This window comes from Phyllostomus hastatus, unplaced genomic scaffold, assembly GCF_019186645.2.
Source record: "Phyllostomus hastatus isolate PE091 unplaced genomic scaffold, TTU_PhHast_1.1 phas_contig_80, whole genome shotgun sequence".
NCBI classification, from domain to species: domain Eukaryota; kingdom Metazoa; phylum Chordata; class Mammalia; order Chiroptera; family Phyllostomidae; genus Phyllostomus; species Phyllostomus hastatus.
In genome coordinates, this window is record NW_025333960.1 from 11,485,573 (window position 1) to 11,512,844 (window position 27,272).

Below are 27,272 nucleotides of genomic sequence, written 5' to 3' on the forward strand. Positions count from 1 at the left end.
TGCCATGATCTTACAAATTATATTATTTAATAGTTGAAGATACTGTAGGCTTTTCTGTATCATATCATATGCAAACACAGGCCATTTTATTTTTTATATCTTTTTATTTTTCTTGCCTTTTGCACAGATATATGGTTAAATGTTGAGTTTTCTAAAAAACCATAAATGGGTTTTGAATTTTGTCAAATATCTTTTCTATATTGAAAATTTTTTTAAAGCGCCTATTAAAAACCTGTCCACACAAAGCACCAACTCAAACACATTTAGGAAATAGTGTTTGCTTATTCAGTCTATCTCCTACTCACAACCATCCACCATGGCCATAGTGCCACATGGCTTCTGTGCAAGCCCACCACCTGGCTAGTAAGTGACAAAGACTTACAGGTCTCACACACAAACCTTCCAATTCTCAAGCTCCTGTTCTTTCATTAGCACCATGGTGGACTTAGGAGTAGTTAAATATAAGAATTCTCGTGACAGTGATTTCAGTTTGTTTATCTTTATTGTTATGAATAAAATGCAACATCCATATTATAGTTCACAATGAAAGATGATAGGATTGGCCGGAGAACATATATGCATGACACACAGACAACAGTGTGGCGATGGTCAGAGGGAAGGAGGGGCAGGGGCTGTGTGGAGGTGGGCAAAGGTAGGGGGGAAATAGGGATGTCTGTAATAGTGGCAACAATAAAATAAAGTTAAAAACAATCATTACTAAGTTTTAAGATGAGAGACAACATAAAACATTGACATTCCTCTCATGACATTATGATTTTTTCAGTCAAGTCACATAGTTTTAGAAAATAGTTGGAAAATGCCTGAAAGAAAGCATGCAATTTTCAAATTAAGGGACATGTATAAAACTATTGAGAGTGCTTGAAACATTCTAATCCATGTCACATAATTTTTATTAAGTGACATATTTATGGAAAAGTGTTGAAAATGCCAGTCAGAAACTAGGAACTATTCAATCCCATAACATACATTCTTTTCAGGCATGTAATACATTCGTGAACAACAGTTAAAATATGCTCGATAGAAAGAAGGGTCATGTTTATCTCATACTACCTTTCAGTCAAGGGCAATAGAGGACAAGCAGTCGGAAAATGCCTGCAAGGAGAGAGGAATGTGAACTCCTGCACTGAAGACCCACGTGTCAGTGCGGTCAACACCTGGGACGACGACTACAGGACACAATGTCTCCACGTACACCACAGGTCACATTCCAGAGTGTTTTTGGCTTTAAAGCTTTTGCTAAAAACACTTTTCATTATCAAATGTATGTTATTAAATGTACACTGAAAGCTAACCGAAGTGAAAACTAGTAAGACTTAGGGACAGTTTGTAACACAAATTATTAAAGTCCATCAACTCTTTTTCCCAAGAAAGGCAAGTGAGGTAGTTATATTGTGTGTACATTATAAAGAGATCAATATTCCAGTTTGTTTGAAGATCATTCACTCCAAGAATTGTATCCCCAAATGAGCTGCTTAACAAAGGGATTCCTTTTTGCAGAATAGAGGAAAAAATGAGCCACTTCTAGGGTTTCTTCTTTTTTTTATGAATAGGTGTTCCTAACAGGTTAGTTTTCTTTAGTACTCTCCTGGATATTACTTTCCTAACTATATACCAAGGGCACTTGGGATGAGGTGGGGTGGGAAGCTATTAACAATAGAATTTAGAAGCCCAGTATCTGACTCTGTTTTTACTTGCAAATATACTATGCAATTTTACAGATTCCTATAACTATTTTAAAACAACTCTTGATAAGGCAGGTAGTTTTTAATACTTAGGTGGCAGGCATTTTTGAATGTTAAATTTAGGGATTTGTTTATTCTTTAAGTAAAAAGAACCTGTTTACCCACATAAAAATTAGTCTGTGTATCTGCTGGCAATTCTCCCTGAATCAGTTAGTTAACCCTAAGACTAAGAATAATGGCTATCATGGGATAATGGCATTGGCATGGACAAGGCCTTCCATATTATATATTTATTTGAAAGTTGTCACACTTCCTTGACTATGTTAAAGTGAGTAATTTAAAGTCATTGGCTCAGCTAAGTCATTGATATCTGAAAGCACACAGAAGCAGTTAAGAAATTCAGAAACTTACTGCTTTTATCTGTCATCGGTTAGCCATTTATTTAGAACCAATGACAAGTGAAGTAAATCTTGAAATCTTTAGAACTCATATAGATTCTAATATGTTCTCAGTCAAAATAAATGAAAATTCCTAAGGAAAAAATGAATAGATTAATGAATTTTCTATATAAACACAACAGAATTTATTCAAAATGGTAAGAAATACAATGAGATAAATCAATCGTTTTCATATATTCATAGAAGTGTAAGGTAGCTAATTTGAAGAATTTCTTCTGTGTGTGTAGGCATATATTACTGCCATCTTATGTCCATAAAGTGAAATGTTTACTCTTGTTGTTTGAATTGCACAGATGATACAAGCATTTTTTCAGACTCTTGAAGTTTATTATGTAAACTCACATGCCATCAATTACCCATATATTGATAAGTAATAAAATGTAAATCTGAATGTAACAGAACATGTTTATTTTCTAGTGTGTTTTCAGGAAAAGGAAATGAAAATTCTCAAATAAATAAAATGAATAGATATTTGAGTTTTCTATAAAAATATAACAAAACCCTAATGACCATAAACAGAATTACCTACAAGTTGAATATAAGTAATGTTTTTATAGACGTCAAGGCAAAATGCAGTATATAAAATTGTTCTTCTATATATGGGCTTAAATTATTATAACATTTTAAGACTTGGTAATATTTAATGTTTTCTGCAACTGTGAGCAACTTTGTCTCTCCTTTGAACTGCAAGAGTCACTTGCGTGTTAAATCTCATTAAAACTGATATAAAGTCATCAAAATACCAATCTGTGGATTCTAATCCAAAGCCTGTGGGACAGATGAGACTGCTGCTGCATTTCTAGCTAACCCTAATGACTATCTCTGCATTCTCAAGATAAGAGGCAGAGCTGTCTGACCCCCTCAGCACATTTTAGATTTGCTCTGTTGGAATCACAGGGGATTGTGTGTTCTTGCAGGTCTAGAAAAGAGTTCCACAGGATATTGATAGTGAGACAGTTTCTGCTCACAAAATATGCACCTGACTTTAACACTTGATGCTAATCCACAGTGCTTGGCCATGACTATTACTGACAAACAGAAACAGAACCTGCTTTTACAGAATATGAAATCTGAAATATAACAGTATTTTTCAGCACTCTTGGATAAAGGCAGTCTGTGTTTTTAAAATAGAGCTGCAGAAGTGACTATCTACAGTTGTAAAATATAAAAAATGATATGTTCAATCAGAAAAAGAAATCAGTGCCTGGCACATGGAAAGTTCTTCACTGAGCACCATAATCATGATGAAAATAATAGATGCTCTGTGACTTCTGGCTACACAGGTTATGAAAACAAAAGAATACCCTTTGTCGAACTAAGCTTGCCTAGGGTCCCCATATTCACAAGGGAACAACCTTTAAAATATCAATTTTCAACAGTCTATCAAAAAGAAATGTTTGTTTGCACCAGAATGCTCATTGTCACGATACAGTACAACATACGTAACAATACAGTGTTTTTAAACAAAAAGTTCTTTCTTCTCCAATTCAGGAGTAAGTCAGAGCATAAATATTGTATGTGTAACTTTAGAAACTGATTCCCTTTGGAAAGTAGATTTGAATAATTTTTCAGAGTGGCAGTTACTGATATTTCTGGCATTCTTGCTCAAAAAGGTCAATATATGTATATAACGTAAGTATAAAAAAGTCTTTTTCTACCTCTTTGTGTTTCGTAGTAGCATTTACTACGTATAGAAGTGTTTCTTATCTCTAGGCATAGAATCAAGTTCATTTCTGCTGTGAAGTCAAAGTACTAGAAATGATTCGGTTCTTGTTCTAGATTGGTCTTTCTTCAGGAAGGACCACAACTTCTCTTCTTCACTCTTATCAAGGAGCCATCATGAGAAAGCTTTAGCTCCAATGGTTAGCCGTATCCCCTTCCATGGTTCACACTGACAATGCCGGGAGATGCCACTTAGGCCAAGGAACACCAAGAGGGTTACAGGAACAAACATGTCAAAAGCAGTCTTTTTTAATCCTACTTAATTTAGAATTTTCTTGGCATATAATTCATACCAGCTGCCATCTTGAATGTACTTCAAAAACTTGGTTGGGGTTTGATCACCCATTCTGCTTGAGGATTGACATGATATACATCCAAAATGTAAGCATCTGGGTCCAAGCAATGCTGTCCTGAAAGAAAGAGAAAATCAGAGCATGTTTATGAGTGAACACTGCTGTGTGCATGTATGTCTGCGCATGTATGTATGTGAGGCTTGAATAAGGCCGGTATAGTCCTCTCAGCCAGGAGTAAATATCATAAGTGCTTTCCTCATTGTTTATAGAGTTGAACATTTTAGTTATTAAATACTTCCAAACCTTTGCTGATCACTTGACAAGCGATCAAAATATATAATGAGAAAAAATTTGGATGGTGAACCTTATAGTGTACTTACACAAATCTAGATGGTATGGCCTACTACTGTAGTTATATGTGCTATACTTTTATAAAACTGGCAGCACATAGGCTTGTTTACACCAGCAGCACCACAAATACATGAGTAATGGTTTTACAGATAGTAACTTGACCAGGAATAGAAAAGTTTAAAAGTTCATTTTAGTTTCTTTTCTATGGCTGCAATGCCCACAGGCAGAAAATATGGAAATAACAAGATCATTCCATGTAGAAAAATTTTATGTACAATGCATTTGAAATTATGTAGTTAAATTCTAAAACAAAACCACCAAGATCTGACTGCTTGCTTGATTCATTCATTTATCGAATATTTATTGAGAGCTATTATGCTCCAGGAACATAATAGGGGCTGGGACTACAGCAACACATCAGTCAAAAATATTTGCCCTCTGTGTGCTTACATTCTAGAAGTTGTAAAGGCAACTATCAAATAAACAGGTAAAATATAAAGCAAGTCTGATAATAAAAAGAGTGTTAGAGAACAACAAAGTTGGGAAGGAATGTAGAGAGTATATAATCCAGGGAGGTCTCATTGAGAAGGTGATACTCTCAAGACCTGAATGAGGCAAGGGAGTGAGAAACGAACTTGTGTGAGTGTTCTGCAGAGGTCCAAGGCAGAATGTGCTCAGTGACTCAATATGAAAGGTTGGTGTTTGAGAGAAAGTCTGGTTATAAACGTGAGAGGCATCAGCATACACATGTATTCAAAGCAATGAGATAAACTGAGCTCCCTAAGGAAGTTAAGTGTAGATATAGAAGAGTTGGAAGGACTGAGCCCCACAGCTCTCCAGTCTTAAGAGGCTGAGAGGATGAGAACAGGCAAAAGAGACTCATGAGGAGTAGCCAGTGTAGTGGGAGGAAAGCCAGAAGCTCAGGTTGTCCTTGAGACCAGGTGAAGAAAGTGTTTTTCAGAGAAGGAAAAGATCAACTCAGGTAGTTATAAAGACAGACTGAATTGTTGGATTTCACAACATAAGAGTTCTCTAGTGACCAAGACAAGAGAGCAATTTTGATGAAGTGTTGAAAGATAAAGCTTGACTGGAGAGGTTTCAAGAGACAACAAGAGGAAGACATTGGAATACAGATGATTGATTCAAGGAGCTAATGCTGTACAGCAGAACAAAAATGGGAGTTGACCTGAAGGGGTCAAGAGAGAATTTTGTAAAGATGAGAGACATTACCAGAATTTTTATGCAGATAGAAATGGTGCAGTTGGGGAGCAGAGCTGATGCTACAAGAGCGAAGGGGGAAGTAACTGGATCGATGTCCTAACTGGGTGGGGGAACATGAAGTGAGACATGAGTGGAGGTACTGGTCTTAAATAGCACAGATGTTTCCTCTGGACTGTGAAGAAGACAAAGCAGAAGATATGGACACAGAAGAAACTAAAGGGAATTTTCCTTGGATTCCCTTTCCCCTCAGGGAAGAATAGACTTGGGCTTCGAGTGAAAACAGGGAGTTAAACAAAAAGGGTGTTGTGATTTTGGAAGTTCCATGATGTTCTTTTCTTTGTCTTTCATGAATCTCCAGAAAGAGATTTTCCAACTTTGAGTCACATTTAGAAGGCCCCAAATCTACTCCATGTCAACTAAAATATTCACATTTAAAATTTGAAAGTATTTTAGGAAAATCATACTGTTCTTACATGAGATTAGAAAATCAGAAACTTCCTGATTTTGAATTTATATATAAAAACATGTAAAATATACTTTTATAGTAATAGCATATTTCTTTTAGAGTAATCAAAGAATCCAGGCAAAAAATTGTTAAAGAATCCTTACCTATATTTCCTCCAATTTCATATAACCTTTGGTTTTGAATTTTAATGCATTCTGAAGAACCATGACTGAAAAAAGGAGAAAGCAATATAATTTTAAGCTTTTCATAACCTGAGGTAAATATGTAGATTAAATAACCATGCAATAAATAATTCATTCTGCCTTGAGTAAAATACATCCCACAAATCATCATTATAATTGAAATTATATAAAAAACAATTTGTTTGTTTGTTTCACACAGATAAGCATCTGAGGCACAGACAGGACAGGAATTTTCCACACCAAGATCGATGCTGTGAGGCTCCACAGCAGCCCGGAGCCCGTTTTATCCACACCCGTCAGCTCTATTTGAGAGGCAACTGCTGCTGACATATGAAGGCTGGCCAAGTAGCAGCTGGATGTTTAATATTGCCTTGTCACTGGTCACAGTACTCTCAGTTCAAAAGAAGTCAGGTTTCATTTCCATATTAGCCAAAAATTAAATGAGATTCTCTCCTTAGCCCGTGTCACATTTCTAGGCTTGCCTAATTAATACTTTGCTAACTGTCTAATACTGATCTCATTGCATGTCTTTACCCTATAACAAAAGCAAGTCAGAGAAGATGAATGCCCAAGTTAATTTTTCTACCCCAGGCTAGAATGAATGCTGCGGTGGAAGAGTCTGGAAAGACCATATCTGATCTCCATCCCACTTCAGGAATGAGTTTCAGCTTGTTTTTTTCAAAAAGATTGTTCTTATTCTCTATTGTGAGAAAGAATATGTACATTCTCTTTTATTTAAAAACTTACTGAAATAATTATAAATTTGCATGTATTTGTAAGAATACAAACAGATCCTGTGTTCCCTTTATCCAGTTTCCTCTAATAGTAAAATCTTTAAATACAAGTGCAATATCACAACCGGGATGCTGATAATGACTCAGTTAATATAGAACATTCCCATCACCCCATGCACCCTCCTTTCCCTTCTACCACTATACCCACCCCTCCCCCATCCCTGTCCACACTCCCATCCTTTATCCCTCTATTCTACATTTCTATAAATTTGTCACTTCAAAATGTTATGTAAATAGAAATATATAGTATGGAACTCCTTTGAATTAGCTTTTTTTCAATTAGCATAAACCCCTGGAGATTCATCCAAGCTGCTGAATTTGTACTGCTGAGTAGCAAAGCATGGTATGGATGTACCATAGATTCTTTAGCCATTTACCTGTTACAGAATATCTGAGCTTTTTCCAGTTTTTGATGATTATAAATAGACCTGCTATAAGCATTTGTGCACTGCATTTTGTGAGAACACAGTCTTAATTTCTTTGGGATAAAACTCAGGAGCGTGAATGCTGGGTTCACATGGTAATTGCATATTTAGTTTTATAAGAAACTTTCAAACAGTTTTACAGAGTGACTGTATCATTTTACATTCCCATCAGCAATGTATGAGTGATCACATTTCTCTATGTCTTTGCCATTATTTTGTGTAGACACTTTTTTTTAGCCATTCTCATAGATGCCTAGTGACAAAAGATACTGAACATTTTCTCATGTGTATATTTGCCATCTGTACATTCTCTGGTAAAACGTTTGTTCATGTCTTTTGCCCATTTTCAGAGTAGATTAAGAAAAAGATTTTATTTATTTATTTATTTTTAGAGAGAGGGGAAGGAAGGAAGAAAGAGAAGGACAAAAACATTTACCAGTTGCTACATGTACCTGCCCCAACAGGGGACTGAACCTACAACCCAGGCATGTGCCCTGACCAGGAGTCAAACCAGCGGCCTTTCTCTGTGCTGGACAATGCCCAACCAGGAACTGAGCCACACAGGTCAGGGGCTAGATCATTTTGTTTGTCTGATTTTTGGTTTTTAGTGTTACATTTTGAGTGTTCTTTATATATTCTATATACTAGGCCTTTGTTTAATATGTGGTTTGTAAATATATCCTTCGAGTCTTTAGCTTGCCTTTTCATTCTTTTTTATGGGATCTTTCAGTGTACATTTTAATTCTGATGAGGTCCAACTTGTAAATTTTTACCTCTTATAGATCTTGGTTTCAATGTTAAGTCTAAGAATATTTCACTAGCCTTATACCACAAAGGTTTTGTCATGAGTAATTGTCTAAAAGTTTTATTTTTTACATTTAACTCTGTAACTCTTTTGGGTTAATTTTTGTGTAAGATGTGAGGTTTATATCAAGGGCCTTTTATTTTTTTTTGGCTCATGGATGTCCAAAATTTTCTTTCTGCAAATGTTCTACATGAGCATATGAGATGACTTTGTAATACCTGTAAGAATCTGATGGATGCCCAAATGCCTCAAATGGGATGTCAAGTCCCTCTATCAGTGCGCATTAGTAACTATTTACAATGTTTTGGGTGTTGGGGCCAGTGGCAGAGAGAAGTAAATGTTTGGGGTTCCTGTTGCCTCTGACTACTCTTCTTTTATTATGTAAGCTTTACATATGTATACAGTATAAAACATATAAAAAGTGCACATACCATGTGACCAGCCCCCATTTCTAGAGAAGGAACTTTGTAGAACTTTCTGTCATGCCTCTGAGTCACTAACCTTTCACCTTCACAGAAAACCACCATACTGGTTTCTAACAGGATAGATTACTTTTATTGGCTACTCCTGTTTTTCTTTTAATTGAACATTTTATTGAGGTAATTGTTGATTTACATGTATTTATAAGAAATAATTCAGAGAGATTATCCTTTGCTCAGTTCTCCCAAGGGGTAAGATTTTACCAAACTTTGGTATAATGTCGCAATCAGGATATTGACATCAATACAATCCATCCATCTTATTCAGATTTATCACTTTAATTGTACTCTGTTGTGTGCGTATTATGTTCAGGGTAATTATGTAGAGGCTCCTTTATCGACCAGCACAGTCCAGGCATCAATGCCAACCCCACAAAGGTGCTTTGTGCTGCCCTTTTATATAACCACACTGATCTCCACCCTCCTTTCAAAATGACACCTCCCAACCGTTGGTATCCATTAATTTATCTTCCATTACTAAAATCTTTTAATTTCAAAAATATTATATAAATGGAGTCTTGCAGTACATAATTTTGTACAACTGGCTTTTATTTTTTGCTCCAAAAAGGACCACAAGGTCCTTTTTGATATGATTTGAAAGCTCCTTTTTAAGGACATCAAAATTTAACTAGAGACCATCAAACTGTACCTGCTTTCTAATGGACAGATTTAAACTAGTGCTTCTCATCTTTTAAAAATCTTAGGGAAAATGTTTTTCCTTGAATAGGCATGCCTAGCCAAAAATGATTATTTATGCTCTTTAAAAGCAATTAATGGCTGACATGCAAAAGAAATTTTTTTGTAAATATCATTCTGATCCCAAAGTTTACTGATAGTACATTTTATATATTTTAAGGAAAGCAACCACTGTGATGTTCACTTAACTACATAAACCTGATCTGACACTGGCAAGTTAAAGCCCATTGGAGCCTGAAATAATGATATTCCTGGAAAGCTATTAAGAGATCTACAAAACTAACTTGCTATAATTTTATTCTAATAAAAGTAAAACTCATTGAGTAAATTAAAACATCAAGACAAAACAGGTTTCCTATTAAGAATCGAGGGTGGGAGGTGGGGATGGCTGGGGTAGGGGGAGTTGTGGGGGGAAAATGAAGACAACTGTACTTGGACAACAGAAAAAAAAAGAATCCCATTAGTAATCTTACACAAAAATCAACTCAAAGTGGATTAAGAGCAAGACCTAAAAGCCATAAAACTCCCAGAAGTAAATGTAAGCAATAAGCTCTTTGACATTGGTATTGGCAATGATTTTTTTTTGATTGACACCAAAATCAAAGGCAATGAATGCAAAAATAAACAAGTGAAACTATGTTTATCAAACTAAAAAGATTTTGCATAGCAAAGGAAGCCATCAAAAAATAAAAAGACAACCCATGTAATTGAAGATTATATTTGCAAATCATATATCTGATAAGAGGTCAATATCCAAAATACATAAAGAACTCAAACAACTCAATAGCAAAAAAGCAATTTAATTAAAAAATGAGCAGAAGGTCTGAACAGACATTTTTCCAAAGAAGACATACAAATAGCCAACAGGTACATGAAAAGATACTCAATGTCAGGGAAATGCAAATCAAAACCACAATGAGATATAACTTCAGACGTGTTAGAATGGCTGTTATTGAAAAGGCACACAAAAAAACTGTTGTCAGTGTTGTGAAGAAAAAAGGACCTCCACACACTGCTGATGGGAATATAAACTGGTTCAGTCACAAGAGAAAGCAGTATGGAGGTGCCTCAAAAAATTAAAAATAAAACTACCATCTGACCCAGCAATTCCACTTTTGGGTATTCATCCAAAGGAAACAAAAACACTAACTTGAAAAGATATATGTATTCTCATGTTCATTTCAGCATCATTTACAATAGCCAAGATATGGAACAACCTAAGTGTTCACTGACAGATAAATGGATAAAGAAAATGTGAAATACATAATGGAATATTATTCAGCCATCAAAAATGGTATCTTGCCATTTGCAATAACATGGATGGAGCTTGAAGGCATTATGCTAAGTGAAATAAGTCATATAGAAAAAAACAAACACCACATGATCTCCTTTAAAGGAGGAATCTAAAAAAAGAACAAAACAAACACAAAAACTAATCTCACAGATACAGAGAAAAGATTGATAGTTGCTAAAGTGAGGAGGTAGGGGAAATGGGTAAAGGGGGTCTAAAGGAACAAACTTCCAGTTAAAAAATAAGTCAGTCATGGTGATATAAAGTACATCATGATGATTACAGTTACTAATACTATATTGCATATTTAAAAGTTGCTAAGAGAGTAGATATTAAAAGTTTTCATTACAAGAAAAAATATTGTAACTATATATGGTGACAAATGTTAACTAGACTTTCTGTGGTGATCATTTTGCAATATATACAAGTATCAAGTTATTAACACCAATTCAGAAGAATTTATGCACCTCCATGTTCATAGCAGCACTATTTATAATAGCCAGGATTTGGAAATAGCTTAAGTGCCCATCAGTAGATGAGTGGATAAAAAAACTGTGGTACATCTACACGATGGAATACTATGCAGAGAAAGAAAGAAGGAATTCCTACTTTTTATGACAGCATGGATGGAATTGGAGACTATTATGCTAAGTGAAATAAGTAATCAGTGAAAGACAAATACTATATGGTCTCACTTATAAGAGGAATCTAATGAACAAAATAATGAGCAAAACAGAATCAGAGGCCTAGAAACATGGAATAGACTGACAGCGGTAAGAGGGGAGGAAGAAGGAAGGGACTGGTTAAAAGAAGGTGGAGGGATTAGCCAAAGAACAAGTATGAAGGACCCATGGACATGGACAACAGTGTGGGTGTTCACTGCAGAAGTGAGGGGTGGGCTGCGTCCAGGGGGACAAAGGGGAAAATTGGAATAACTGTAATAGCATAAACAATAAAATATTTTAAAAAAGCAAATATCGAGTTATTCTGTTGTATACCAGAAATGAGTATGTTATATGTCAATTATACTTCAATTTAAAAAAAGAAAAGAAAGAATCCCACTTGTAGAAATTCCTTTAAAAAATACAAAACTTCTGTTATTGACAATTCTTTCATTTACTAACTTCTTACTGTACGTTTGACTCTTCATCTATTGGTAAAGCCTCTGAAGTAACAGGCTTTAATTTTTCAAAGAGGCCAAATCTGTAAACTCCTGGAAAGTTACTCATCTGATAAAAGTTCATCATCTTTTAGGCAGGCCTTTAGCCTTTCACTCACCTGTTCTCATACTGAAATTTTGCCAGTATGTCTTTGGCTGTAGTTTGGCTATTGAGCTGAATGGCCATGGACACCTTTGAGAGCAGTGGAGCGTGGACTCGAATGACTCCTTCCGGCACGTCAGACTGCCAGTGAGGAAAAATTCAGCACAGTCTGTCAGACTAGGATGCACATCAGTTCAATGACCGCACTTAAGATATATAAAAATTAGTGGCACTCTGAATTAGGAAAACATGTAAACATGACTAGTATTTATTCAGAAGGAAACACTTCTTCCTTTTTTACAGGAGACTCGACAGATCTTAACCTAGGAAATTACTGTCACTACATGCTTAGGTCTCATACAATGCCTTAAAAATTAGGAGAGTAGAACTGGGTTATGACAGAAATCTTATGTGACTATTACTACATTTTCATGAACAATGTTCTAAATAAGCCTACTGTAAGCATAATTCTATATTTCAATATATTTTAAGCATCCTCTTCTGAACCATTCAAGGATCATTATAAAATATGACTTTTTAACTATCCCCTTTCTTTAGCCAGCCCAAAGTTAATCCCAGATGGGCACTTGGAGCTTGAGCCCTCACAGTGCACTGGTGACTCTGTGAAGAGCAGGGTAAGGGTGGCTCCGGGGAAGAGGGTCTCTGCGTTCACACGGCATGACTGGTTTGGAGACTTTCGAGATATTCAAAAACTGTTGCTTTCTAATTAACAGAAATTTGTGTTTTGTCAGGGTCGACTGTAAAATTCCTTTGTTTCAAAATTTTGAGTGTGTTAAACTTTAATTCTCTAACTAGAGATGAACAGATATAAACTGGTATTTGTTTGAGGGCCTGGCCACTCCTCAGGTAATCATTTTAAATCTCTCTATTCTCAAAGGATGGTATTGTTGATGTATGTTTATGTGAACTGCCTCAATATCTACCCTAGAAGGGATATGTTGTGTGTGGCATTGTGTCCCCCGCAAATATATGTGGAAGTCCTTACCCCCAATCCCTGAGAATATGACCTTATTTGGAAATAGGGTCATTGCAGATACAATTAGCTAAGATGAGCTCATGCTGGAATACAGTAAGCCCTTCATCCAATATAACTGGTGTCCTCATAAGAGGAGAAAAGGCATACACAGGGTGAATGCCATAGAAAGACAGAGGCAGCGACTGCAATGCGCTGGCAAGCTAAGGAGTATCAAGAATTGTTGGCATTTCCAAAATCAAGAAACGACATCAACAGCAGGTCCTTCTTTCAAAGCCCTCAAAAGAAACAAACCGACACACTGATTTTGGACTTTTAGCCTCCAGAACTATGAGAGTATGAATTTCTATTGTTTTAAGTCACCCAGTTTGGGCCATTTTGTTATGGCAGCACTAGAAAACTAATACAGAATATTTTAAAGGAGGATCAGTTCTTATAGGATTCTTTTGACCATTCCCAGAAAGAAGCAGGAGAGCAGGGCAGGAAATGCACAGAAGGGATTTCGACCTGGGGTGGGGCAGAGTGCCCCTGGTTCACTGTGCTCCCTGGCTACCATGTGGGGGGCTAATCATTAGGGAGGAAAGGAAATTATTTATTTTCTTACCATTCTTCTTAAAGAGGGTGATTTCTGTAGTACCTTTGAAGTCTTAGGGCTTATAACCTAAATAAAACACATTTAGTTTTTAAGATTAATGTTAGAAAAACAAGCATATGCTGTTGTTGGAAGTATAAAATGGAACAATCTTATGGAAAACATTTTAGACTATTTACCAAGTTATAAAATGTATATGTACTTTGATACAATTCCAAATCTACAAATTTGTTACAAATATACATTTTTTTGAGAAATAACTTACAACAAATTTATTCACTTGCAAAATCTTAATAGCAAAATACTGGATACAGTCTAGGTGTTCAATAATATGGGATGGTTTAAATAAATTATGATGTGTCTATGGAATATCATGCAAAAGAAGCAGAGAAGAAGGCTTTGTGGACCTACGTGGAATAATCACCATGATTTCTTAAGTGAGTAACACGAGATGAAGATAGTGTTTCATATGTGTTATCATTCATGTGAAAAGGGGGAAGGACATTTACCCGTGTTTGCTTGTATGTGCATAGCACTTCTCTGGAAGTATGTACACCTGCAAGTTTGTGAGCCCACACAACCTGTCACAGGTAACATTATTTGTCTCTCCGAGGGGAAGTCAAGGTGGCCAGTTTTTATCCTATAGTCTTTCTTAACCTTTTGAATTTTTTAACCTATTGATGAACTGTCTGTTCCAATCAAAGTTAAGAATTAAAAGCATGGTAGAATAAAATAGAACTGAAGAAATACTGTTTCTTCAACTTTAAGTGTTGCTTTTATGGTACTTATAACTTTTAAATTCTATCTTGATTCTAACTTACAATCAAAACACTGAAATAATTGATATTCATGTGGCATTGTACAATTTACAAAGTGCTTTATACACACAGTACATCAGTTGATGCTAATGAAAACTCTGTGAGATAGATGACATTAATCCCCAACTTTATAATAAAGTTGAAATTCAGATAAAAAGTTTAATTTACTCAGGCTTGTATGGCAAAGCCTGGCCTGACCTCAGTTTCAGCTCTGAGCACATAATTTTGACATTAAAATTTCTCACAGTGAAGAAGGCAGAGTCAGGAGTTCAAAAGTCTGTCCCAACAGAAAAGCAATGAATAAACTGGCAGAAGCTGTCGTTATCAACATTTTCAGAACTCTGGATACTAAACCAAAGTTTGCAGTCAGGGAAATACTTAAGTCACGAAAACAGATGAATCTTGGTAGGGACACAGGCTTTGTGGCTTTTTAACTTACCTTTTCCACATCTCTGTTCCCTAGCTCAGCAATAAATAACCTTGGAAATAATGGCCTGCATTCCTGGCACAGAAACCAGATGATGCAGAAGACCTGACTGGTGGCTCCCTGGAAGACTCGCTCAAAAGGCTTGCCTTTTGCTTGCTTAGCTTAGAACTTGATCAGTGTTAAATTGGTATGATGTTTAAAATCTCTATAGGCAAATGTTTTAGCCACTGCTGCCTGATGCAGTGGGTAAGAATTGGGGTAAACAAGAGACTAACTAAGAAGCTTTGGAGGTAAGCCTAGAGATTAAGATACTTTGAGGAAGAAGGGCTTGGAAAAGCTCCAGTATATTATAAAGAATCCGGAAGGCCAAGTGCATGTCCAGGGCTGTGCATGTGTTCAGAAGAGACCTGAAAAGAACTTAAACTCTCCCCTCTCACTGACATTCAGGCTCTGTCCAAGCAGAAAGTGAAGGTTCAGGCAGAGTTATAAGCTGTCTGACTGAATGTTAAAGATGTGCCCCAACAAACACACAACTCATCTGCAAAGACTTGGAAGTTTTTTTGGTTCCAGCTGTTTAAGAAAATCTCTGTCCAAACATTAGTTAACCACTAAGCTAATGAAAGAGACACTTCAGTAGCCACACAAAATGAAGAATACAGGCTTTATAAAATTAGTTCAGCAGCAAAGTTACTAGACCAAGGAACAATAGCTACTATAGCAGCAACAACAAACCCTGGGAAATGTCCATGCAAAATGTCCATTTTTTAATAAAAAATTATGAGTCAGGCAAGAAAATATGGCCCATATACAGAAAAAATTAGTTTCAATAATTTCAGAAGAAACTCCTTAAAGAAACCTAGACATTATACTAACTAGAAAAAGCTTTCAAATCAGCTATTTTAAATTTGTTTAAAGAACTAATGTAACCCATGACTAAAGAACTAAAAAAAAAGAAAGAAAATGATATCAAATTGGGAATAAACACAGATTAGAAATTATAAAAAGGGATTAAATAGAATTTCTAGAGTTAAAAGTCCTACTGAAATAAAAAATACACTAGATAATTCAATAGCAGATTTAAGGAGTCAAAAGAAAATAATAGCAAATTTGAAGATAGGTTAATTGAGACTATCCAGTTTAAGAAACAGAAAGAAAAAACAATGAAGAAAAGTAAACAGACTTGGAAGAGAAACTGTGGGACAACATCAAGTACACCAACATACACATGATTAGTATCCCAGAAGAAAAAAAGATAAAGGAACTGAAAGAATATTTGAAGTAATAATGAATCAAAATCCCCAAATTTGCTAAAAGACATTGATCTACCTATCCATTAAACTCCAAATAAAATAAACTCACAAAGAGATTCACACCTAAATACATCATAATCAAACTGTTGAAGGATAAAAAGAATGTTGAAAGCAGCAAGAAAAAAGTAATTCATCACAAAAAGCCTCAATAAGATTCACAGCCAATTTCCCAACTGAAACCATGGAATCCAGGAGATAGTGAAATGACATATTCAAAGTGGGGAAAGAAAAAACTGTCAACTAAAATTCTATCTGGCAAAACAATCCTTAAAAAAATGGAGAATTTAAGGCATTCTCAGATAAACAAAAGCTGAGAGAGTTCATTGCTAACAGACTTTCCCCAGGAGAAATGACAGAGAGTCCTTCAGGCTGAAATAAAAGGATAGTAACTCAAATCCACATAAAGAAATAAAGGACATCACTAAAGGTAACTATAGAGGTAAATATAAAAAGCAGTATTAATGTACTCTTTGTTTGTAACTCTACTTTTCCCCAATCTCATTTAAAAGACACATGCACAGAGCTCTTATGATAAACCTATACTGATAAGAACACGATTTTATGAAGACGTAATTCGTGGCAACACCATAAAGTAGGGGCAAGAGAGGTATATAGGTAGAACGTTTTTATATACAATTGAATTTAAGGTGCTATTAATATAAAGTTGATTTTTACAAATTAAGATAGTACTTATAATCCCCAGCACAACCACTAAAGAAATATTAAGATGGCCAAATGTTTTTTCAGTTCTTATGTTAAAAAAGATACCTTTTTTCATTTTCACCAATAACAATTGACCATCTTATTCACCGTTTTGTTCCACTACCTTCTGCCACTGTTCAGGCAACTTCATAATTCCATCTTCCCAAAACTTTTTATCTTTTTTAAGTGAAGAGCTGTTCCAGGTGTCTTTTGCAGTTTTCCAGAGAACTGAAATTTCTTCCACTGAGAGAATTTTGTAAACACTGAAATAACAGAACTTCAAAGGTGCAATGTCGGGTGAATATGGCAGATGAATCAGAACTTCCCAGATAAGCTGTAACAGTTTTTGAGTGGTTATCCAAAAAAAAAAAAAAATTGCAGCCTTGCACTATCCTAATGGAAGATTACGCATTTCTGTTGACTAATTCCAGATGCTTTTTGTGGAATGCTACTCTCAGTTGGTGTAACTGGGACCAGTACTTGCTGGAATTAATCATTTGGTTTTCTTGAGAGGACTTCATAATAAAAGATTCCCTTCAAATCCTACTATATACATGACATCACCTTGTTTGGATAAAGACCAGCCTTTGGCGTGGTTGGTGATGGTTCATTTCACTTGCCCCATGATCTCTTCCATGCAACATTATTGTAACATATCCTCTTTTCATCACCTGTCACAATGTGTTTTAAAAATGGAACATTTTTGTTATGTTTAAGTAGGGAATCTCATGCAGAAATACAGTCAAGAAGATTTTTCTGCTTAACTTACGTGGAAACTAAACATCAAAGCGATTAACATAACCAACGTGGTGCAAATGATTTTCAATGCTTGATTTGGGTATTTTGAGTTGTAGTAGACTGTTCTCTGTGGCATGGGCCCAGCTCCCACTTGGAGATGCACAGGACCCACACCCACAGATAGGTTCTCCCATGGGGAATCAGGCCTGCAATGTACCTAGGCCACTTTGAGTCTTGCTTTTTGCTAAAACTCCCTCTCCCTGAATTGAGGACATTTACTGCAAAGCAACTTCCTAAAATACATGCTAAACCTTCCAAGGATGAGTGTAACTGGTCCAGCTATTTTTGCCTTTTCATTTGTAAATATCCTTCTTCTGTGATATGATTAGCAGCACTGGCTCCTTTGTTTTCTGTAATAGGTAACCACCTAAAGCAAGCTTGTGCATAGTTAATGAGGACCTTCTTGTGATGTGTACAGTAAGACAAGAAAAGCTCATTGGAGCAAGGGTGAAGGCTTTTGCTCCCCTTGAGAGAAAAGCCATGCTGTCCCTTTTCCTCCACTGGATTCGGTAACCCATGTGAATGTCTCATTTCATCTATAATGATGAGGACCCCACGAGCCAGCGTACACATCATTGAGTGTGTCGGCTATCTCCTGCATAGTGTAATGTTGATTGTTCTCAATTAATGTTTCCATTTGATCACTATCAACTTCAACTGGTCTGTCCAACCATGGAGTGTCGTCCAGCAAGAAATTTCCAGCATGAAACTTCACAAACCACTTTTGACACAAATAGTCACAGCACCTTCTCCACACACTGCACAAATCTTCCTTTGTGTTTCAGTTGTGTTTTTACCTTTCTTGAAATAATAAAGCATAATATGCCAAATATATTGCTTATTTTCTTCCATCTTCAATATTAAAATGGCTACACAAAAATTCATCAATTTTGATAAGTTTTTTAAATGCATACTGATATGACAGCTGTCACAATACAATCTAACAAAATTGCTTCAAATGCAATTAAAGACAGCTAAGCGCTACTAAAGCCATCTTACAGGAAAAACAAAACAAAACAAAAAAACTTTTCAGCCGACCTAATATTTCAAACAGATATAGCAAAAGAAACAATAAAAGAATTAAGACAATACACTTGACAATACAAATGAAGGCAGTACTGGAGGAATTGGGGAACACAACCATGTAAGACATATAGCAAAAAAAAAAAAAAAAAGGAATTGAAGGTAGAAATAGTTTGACAATAGTTGGACACTTTAATACTTCACTTTTATTAATGGAGAAATAGACTAAACAGAAGATCAGAAAGAAAATAAGATAACTCCAAGAACACTCTAAACCAAGTAGAGCTAATAGACATCTTTAGAACACTCCACCCAACATCAGGAGAATCCATCCCTCTTAAGTGCACATAACATTGCCTAAGATAAACAATGTTAGACCACAAAACAAGTCTCAATGAAATTTAATATATCTAAAGAAACAAGCAAAATATAACCAAAGACACTGAAATACAGGACAGGCTGATGGTGACCGGAGGGGAGAGAAGAGGGAATTTAAGGGGACAGTGGGAAGGGTTCACAGGAACAAACTTAAAGGACACATGGTCATAGACTAAGGGGAAGGTGGTAATGGGAGGGAAGTGGGGAGGGTGGAAGGGGGGACTGGATTGGGAATAAAAAGGAGAAAACTGTATTTGAACAATGATTAAAATAATAATAATAATAAAAATTTAATATATCAATATAATACAAAGTATGTTCTTCAACAATAATGCTATGAAATTAGAAGTCATTAACAGGAGGAATTTTGGAAAATTCACAAATATGTGGAAATTAAACAATAAATAACCAATGGATAAAAAGGGAAACTTAAAAATTCTTTAAAAGAAACAAAAATGAAATACAACATACTAAAACTTATGGGATGGAAAATTTGTAGATGTAAATGGCTACAATTTAAAAAAATTCTCAAATCTATAATCTAACCTTTTTCCTTAAGAAACTAAAAAATGGAAAACTAAACTCAAGCATAAAGAAGAAAATAATAAAAATTAGAGTTTTAATAAGGACTAGAGACTAGCGAAAATTAATGAAACAAAGGTTGATTCTTCAAAAACATAGACAAAATTGACAACCTTATAGCTATCTGACCAGGGAAAAAGAAAATTCAAATTATTAATCAGGAATATAAGTATAGATATTACTAACAGAATGACCAAACTTACAGAAATAAAAAGGAATGTAAGAGAATACTGTGAGCACTTTGTATACCAACAGTTAAATAACCTAGATGAAACAGACAAAATCTTAAAAACAGAACCAACACTGACTCAAGAAGAAATGGAAAATCTGAATAGAACCATAACATGTAAAGAAATGGAGTTAGTAATCAAAAATATTTCTACAAATAAAAGTCCAGGACCAGATGGTTTCACTACTGAATTCTACCACGCATTTAAAGAATTAACACTAATCATTCTTCAACTCTTCCAAAAAGAAGAAAACAGGGAACACTTCCTAACTCATCCTATAAAATCAGTATTACACTGTTGCCAAAGCCAGACAAAGACATGACATGAAAACTATATCCTAATATCCTTTGTACATGTTAATGTAAAAATACTAAACAAAGTACTAGCAACCTGTCAAGCAGCATATTAGAAAGGATTATACAACTTGGCCAACTAGGATTTTTCTCAAGAATGCAGGGTTAGTTTAACACATAAAAACCAATTAATAAGACATACCATATTAATAGAATGAAGAAAAACCAATTATCCTATCAATAGATGGGAAAAAAGCATTAGAGATAATTTAACACAGTTTCATGATAACAAAACACCCCCAAAAAGTAAGAATAGAAGTGAGTTTCCTCAAAATGTAAAGGGAATCTGAAATACTCACATACATTGTAACATCATACTTAACGGTAAAAGACGGAAAGCTTTCCCCTTAAGATCAGAAATGAGATAAAGATCTCTGCTCCTGCCTTCTCACTTTCATTTTACTGAAAGTTCTAGCCAGGGCAATTCAACAAGAAAAAAAAATAATAAAAGGCACCCAGATTGGAAAGGAAGAAGGAAAATTATCTCTATTCACAGAAAACATGACCTCATATATAGAAAATCTTACAGAATCTACACAAAGCTAAACTTTTAGAACTAATAAATGAATTTGGCAAGATTCAATATATAAAACTCAGTTGTATTTCCATACTCTAACAATTTACAATCCAAAAATTAATTAAGAGAACAATTTCATTTACAATAGTATCAAAAAATATTGTGTGATCAAGAAAGTACCAGACTTACACACTGAAAATTATAAAACATTGAAAAAATTATACAAAACCCAAATAAATGAAAGATGGCTCATTTTCATGGATTGGAAAACTTAATGTTATTGGAATGGCAATACTTCCCAAATAATCTACATAGTCAATCAACCTCTATCAAAATTCCAAGCACTTTTTATCTTTTTGCAGGAATGGAAATGTTGATCCTAATATTCATATGGAAATGCATGGAATCTAAAATAACCAAAGTTATTTGAAAAATAAAAACTTGGAGTACTTACATCTTTCAATTTCAAAACTTAAAGATACAATAATCAAAACTATGTGGTACTGGCATGAGAACAGACATATAGATCAATGCAATAGAATTTTTATTGTGGAAATAAACTTTTATATCTATTATCATTTAATTTTTGACAGGAGTACCAAGACCATTCACTGGAGAAACAACAGTCTTTTCAACAAATGGTGCTGTGATAACTGGATATTCACATGCAAAGGAATGAACTTGTACCCCCTACCTCATATCTTACACTAAAAATAACTCCAAATAGAATAAAGATATAAATATAAAAATTAAAACTATAAAATTCTTAGAAGAAAACATAGGGTTAAATCTTCATGATCTTGGATTTGACAAAGGATTCTTAGATATGACAACAAAAACATGATCAACAAAATAAATAGACAAATTACACTTTCTCATAATTAAAAACCTTTGGGCATCAAAGTACAAAATCAAAAACTGAAATGAAAATCCATAGAATGGAAAAATATTTTCAAATTATACACTTGATAATGAATTTGTATCCATAATATATGAAGAACTTTTACAACATAATAAAAATGAGAATAACCCAAACAAAAATGAGAAAGGATCTGGATAGACATTTCTTGAAGAAGATATACAAAGAGGCAAAAAGCACATGAAAAGATGCTCAACATCATTAGTCATCAGGCAAGTACAAATCAAAGCCATGACAAGATACCCCTTCTTACCCACTAGGTTGTTAGAATAACAAAATTCAGATAATAGTAAGTATTGGTAAGGATTTGCAGAAATCTGAACCCTCGTACACTGACGGTGCAAACGTAAAATTGGGCAGCCTCTTTGGAAAATGGTGGCAATTCCTCAGATGATTCAACCTAGGGTTGCCATATGACCCAGCATATACCCAAAGGAGTTGAAAACATATATCCACACAGTAACTCATATGTGAGTATAGCATTGTTCATAGTAGCTAAAAGGTATAACCAACCTAAATGTCCATCAATGGATAAATGGATAAACAATATGTGGTATGTTCATATGATGGATATTATTCAGCCATAAAAAAGAAGTGCTGATACATACTAAAAGTTGAGTTGGATGAACCATAAAAATATGGTAAGTAAAATAAATCAGTCACAAAAAAAACACATATTATATGAATTTGATTCATTAGAAGTGCAGAATAGGGAACTCTTCAGAGATAGAAAGTAGATTAGTTACTGCTTAGTGCTGGTGGGTGCAAATGGGGTGGGTGGGGTTAGAGGGATGAGAGGCAAAGGGCATGTTTTTTTTTCTGAGATGATGAAATATTCTAGAATTGATTGTGTTACTGGCTGCACATATCTATGAATATACTAAAATCCACTGAATGGTACACTTTAAATGGATGAATTGTATATGTGGATTATATCTCAATACAGTTTAAAAATAAAATCAAATTTCAAAAAGGAATAAATGAAGTACAATACATGCTATAGTATGATGAACCCAGAAAACATTATGCTAAGTGAAAGATATCAGACACAAAAGGCCACATATCGCATGATTCCATTTCTATGAAATGTCCAGAATAGGTAAATTCAGAGATGAAAAATAGAGTAATGTTCCTCAGGGACTATGGGGAGGGAGTAATGAGGAGTGAGTGCTTAACTGGCATGGGGTTTCTTTTTGAAATGATGAAAATATTAGGGAATTGGTGGTGATAGTTGCATGACATTGTAAATATACTAGAACCAATGAATTCTACTTTTTAAAATACTTAAAATGGTAAATTTTCTACTAGGTGAATTTTTCTCAAAACAAATTCTTTTTTTCATATGAATGTGTTGGTTCTACTTGACCTGAAGTCACTTTGCCTGCAATCGACGAGGGACTGCAGCCATTCATCATGACTGTGAGAAATCAGCCAGCAGCAACCCCTTCAATGTCTTGGCATTCACTACTCCTTTCCCTGGATGAGCTTTCCCTGCCTTTCTCCCTTCAAATGCTATCCATCCTTCAATATGCGGCTCAAATGTTATTTCCTCCATGAAGTTGCTCACAATTTCCCATATTGGAGCGCATCTTTCTCCTCTGCATGGTCCTCGCACATTGTGGGCACTGCTGATCTTGCACTTAATGCATACTTATAGCTCCTGTACACACTTGTCTCCCATGTTAGGTGTAAATTCCTTTAAGTGCAGAATAAGTTGTAAATCTTCCTCAAGGTCAAATGCAATGCCTGACACTCAGAGTCACCTTCAAATTAAATTAAAGCAATAAAGATAATTCTTCTGAAGCCCATTTCCGTTATGCACCTCCACACAAACAATTGTGCTAATATTCCTCAGAATGCAATGGATTTGTACAACACAACTTGAGAGTAAGATATTCTTTCAGTATTCAGTCACTAAAGAAATTTCTCAGGACTTCCAGCAAGATGGAGGCATAGATGGATGCACCGTACCTCCACGCACAACCAAGATTAGAACAACAACAATTTAGAGGCAGAATAACACCAGAACTGACAGAGAATTTATCTGAATGGAAGTCGGACAGCCAAGAATTTGAAATAGACCCATTCATCAAGACCGGTAGGAGGGGCGAAGATGAGCAGCGAAGATGAGGTGCGGGTCGCGGCACACGGAGAAAAGGGAGAGTTGGGTGCAGAAGGCAACCGGGAGTGTGTAAGGCACTTGGGGCGCACAATATCGCAGCGGGTGGACCCTGAGTACGCAAGTGGCAGCTGGTGGACCCAGTGAGGCGGCGATTATGGACCAGGGCAGAGAGAGCAACCCAGGAACCCAGAGAAGGGACTGAGGTCCAATGGAGAACGGAGCTACCGCCATTGTTCCCTCCCGCCCCCGCCCCCACATACAACGTCACAATCTAGCAACTGGGGTGCCCAGCCCTGGTGAGCCCCTAAGGCTCTACCCCTCACCGTAACAGGAGCGACCAGACCAAAAAAAAAAAACAAAACAAAAGAGAGAGAGAGAGACATGTCTCAAATAGAAGAACATATCAATGCCCCCAGGACTCATCCTTTTGACCGACCAAGAGATAGCCAATCTATCAGATGCACAGTTCAAAACACTGGTGATCAGGAAGCTCACAGAATTGGTTGATTTTGGGTGCAAATTACATGAAAAAATGCAGGTTACCATAAAAGAGATGAAGGAAGATGCACGGAGAGCCAATAGTGATGGGAAGGAAACTGGGACTCAAAACAATAGAGTGGACCAGAAAGAAGAAAAAAACAACCAAATAGGAAAGAATGGAGAAATAAGAATTCAAAAAAGCGAGGAGAAGCTTAGGAACCTCCAGGACATCTTTCAATGTTCCAACATCCGAATTATAGGGGTACCAGAAGGGGAAGAGGAAAAGCAACAGATTGAACATGTATTTGAACAATGAACATGTATTTGAACAAATAATAAAGGAGAACTTCCCCATTCTGGCAAAGGAAATAGACTTCCAGGAAATCCAGGAAGCTCAGAGAGCCCCAAAGAAGTTGGACCCAAGAAGAAACACACCAAGGCACATCATAATTACATTGCCAAGGTAAAAATGAAGGAGAGAATCCTAGAAGCAGCAAGAGATAAGGGGACAGTAACCTACAAAGGAGTAACCATCAGACTGTCAGCTGATTTCTCAAAAGAGACCTTACAGGCAAGAAGGGGCTGGAAAGAAGTATTCCAAGTCATGAAAGACAAGGACCTATATCCCAGATTACTCTATCCAGCAAAGCTGTCATTTAGAATGGAAGGGCAGATAAAGTGCTTATCAGATAAGGTCAAGTTAAAGGAGTTCATCATCACCAAGCCCTTATTTTATGAAATGTTAAAGGGACTTATCTAAGAAAAGAAGATAAAGAAAAAACATGTATAGTAAAAGGACAGCAAACTCACAATTACTAACAACCACAACTAAAGCAAAACCAAAACAAACTAAGCAAACAACTAGAACAGGAACAGAACCACAGAAATGGAGATCACATGGAGGGTTAGCAACAGGGGAGGGGGAGGAGGAGAGAAGGGGAAAAGGTACAAAGAATAAGTAGCATAGACTGTAGGTTGAAAATAGGAGGAGGGTAAGAATAGTGTGGGAAATGTAGAAGCTAAAGAACTTATAAGTATGACACATGGACATGACTAAAGGGGGAAATATGGGTGGAAGAGGGTGTTCAGGGTGGAGGGGAGTGAAGGGGGCAAAATGGGACAACTGTAATAGCATAATCAATAAAATATAGTAAAAAAAGAAATTTCTCTACTTATTATATATACTGCATATTGGAATCTTATATCTAGTTCACAGGGACTAAAACATCAACTTTCAGCTTTTGTGAGAACCATTCTATCTTTAAGTACTTAACAGAATAAAATAGTAAATAATCTTCATGAAAGAGATATTTCAAGAACCTCAACCAAGAAAGAACAATAAGATAAAAAAGACGACAGTTCTCTGCCATGGATAGAATTTTCATAATGTTTAGTCACAAGACTGACACTGTGAGAATACAAAATATTTGGTTCTCGGATACAATATTTGGTTCTTGCTCCGAGAAATAGAAATCTGGGTAGTAACACTATTTGCACCCTTATTTGTTGTCATTACCTCTCGTTCTATGGTTTTCCTCCTCAGCAACTTTTTGACACTTGGGAGTTGCTTCTTTAATAACATCGTGGCTTCATTCATTCTTCTGACTTGAGTGATTAAGAAAGATGGGACCTGGAGAAGAAAAATAGCTTGACTAGAAGGAAAACACCTGAATTAAACCACCCAGGTAGATCCTGTCTTTGGATATGGTAACTCCTAGCCACCTAGTATCCTGCAACTTTGGCATTTGTCCTTGTAAAAATCGGAAAAAAACTATTAGGATTCATACTTAAAAGAGAGAGCATATTCAGGAACAGGCCCTAAAGTGTATAAAGATGCCCCAGGCAACCTGGAATTATATTCTCATATTTTCTCCCTGTGACTGCAGGCATTACTTGTGCACAGAGCCTTTATGTTTTCCTGGTGCTGGTAGACTTCAAAGGAGCATGTCCATCTTCACACTGGAACTCACCTTCCATAGCATTTTCTGGTAGGTAAGCATTAAGCGGATGATGTGGGCTGCAGTGTTTGCTAACCGCAATTCTTCATAATCAGAATGTTTGCTTCTACTGAAGAAAAGGTTTGGTGCCATTACAGTTGAAATGTTCCATATACTCATTCGGTTTTTTGATTCATTGGCAATCACTTTATTAAAGAATGTCATGAGGGCCTAAAAAAGAAAGAGCACTATGTCACAGCGCTGTGAATTATCAGAATGCATCACTGATTGATGACATTTATTTCTATAACCACTCACTGTGCCTCTGGAAAACAGCCAGAACGCTGTTAGAAGTACAGAATGGTTAAATGTCACAGTCCCCTTTACTTGCTTAAAAGTGCTAATGAGAAATGTGGACAGTTGTTATGGAGTTTATTATATTGGAGTCTCTATAAATAATACTTTGCGTTTTCTTACTTTCTTTTATCCTAAATAAGTTTGACAAATATTAAAATTAAATAGCAAACTAGGAAGAGAAAATGCATCTCAAAAAATGTAATGCATTTTTATTATGAAGAAGGTAATTCTAGAAAACACCCTTAATTTAAAGCATTACTATTAAAAACTATTTACTGTTTCCTTGTGAATGGGAAACTCATTTCTTAAATAAATGAGTATCTTATTCCTTAGCCTAAATGTAAATAAAATTGAAAAAAATTAATTTTACTTTTTGGGTATGATTTTTCTGCTGCTTTTCAATTTTTGAATCTTCAATATACTGAAGGGAAATGCTTACATGCAGCGGTTAACAATATCAAATAAAAAAAGATTTGAGAAAGCTTAATAAAAGTTTGGCTATGCCACCAAAGTATAAATGCTTATTAGATATTCTGAAATTCACCAAGAAGACCAAAACCATAAAAGGAGATGCTCTTTAATTCC

General features: G+C 35.6%; 1 protein-coding gene across 2 annotated transcripts in view; it reads right to left on the reverse strand.

Moving 5' to 3' along the window:
• Window positions 1-494: 494 nt before the first annotated feature.
• ARHGAP28 (Rho GTPase activating protein 28) overlaps window positions 495-27,272 on the reverse strand; it is a 217,992-nt gene continuing 191,214 nt past the window's right edge. For both annotated transcript variants that reach the window (XM_045850289.1, XM_045850288.1), the window contains 6 exons: window positions 26,364-26,561; window positions 25,910-26,023; window positions 13,747-13,803; window positions 12,165-12,289; window positions 6,358-6,422; window positions 495-4,293 (listed from right to left, as the gene is read on the reverse strand). In XM_045850289.1, the coding sequence (XP_045706245.1) occupies window positions 4,199-4,293; window positions 6,358-6,422; window positions 12,165-12,289; window positions 13,747-13,803; window positions 25,910-26,023; window positions 26,364-26,561 (654 nt within the window). In that variant the 3' untranslated portion in view covers window positions 495-4,198. The remainder of the gene's footprint in view (window positions 4,294-6,357; window positions 6,423-12,164; window positions 12,290-13,746; window positions 13,804-25,909; window positions 26,024-26,363; window positions 26,562-27,272) is intronic.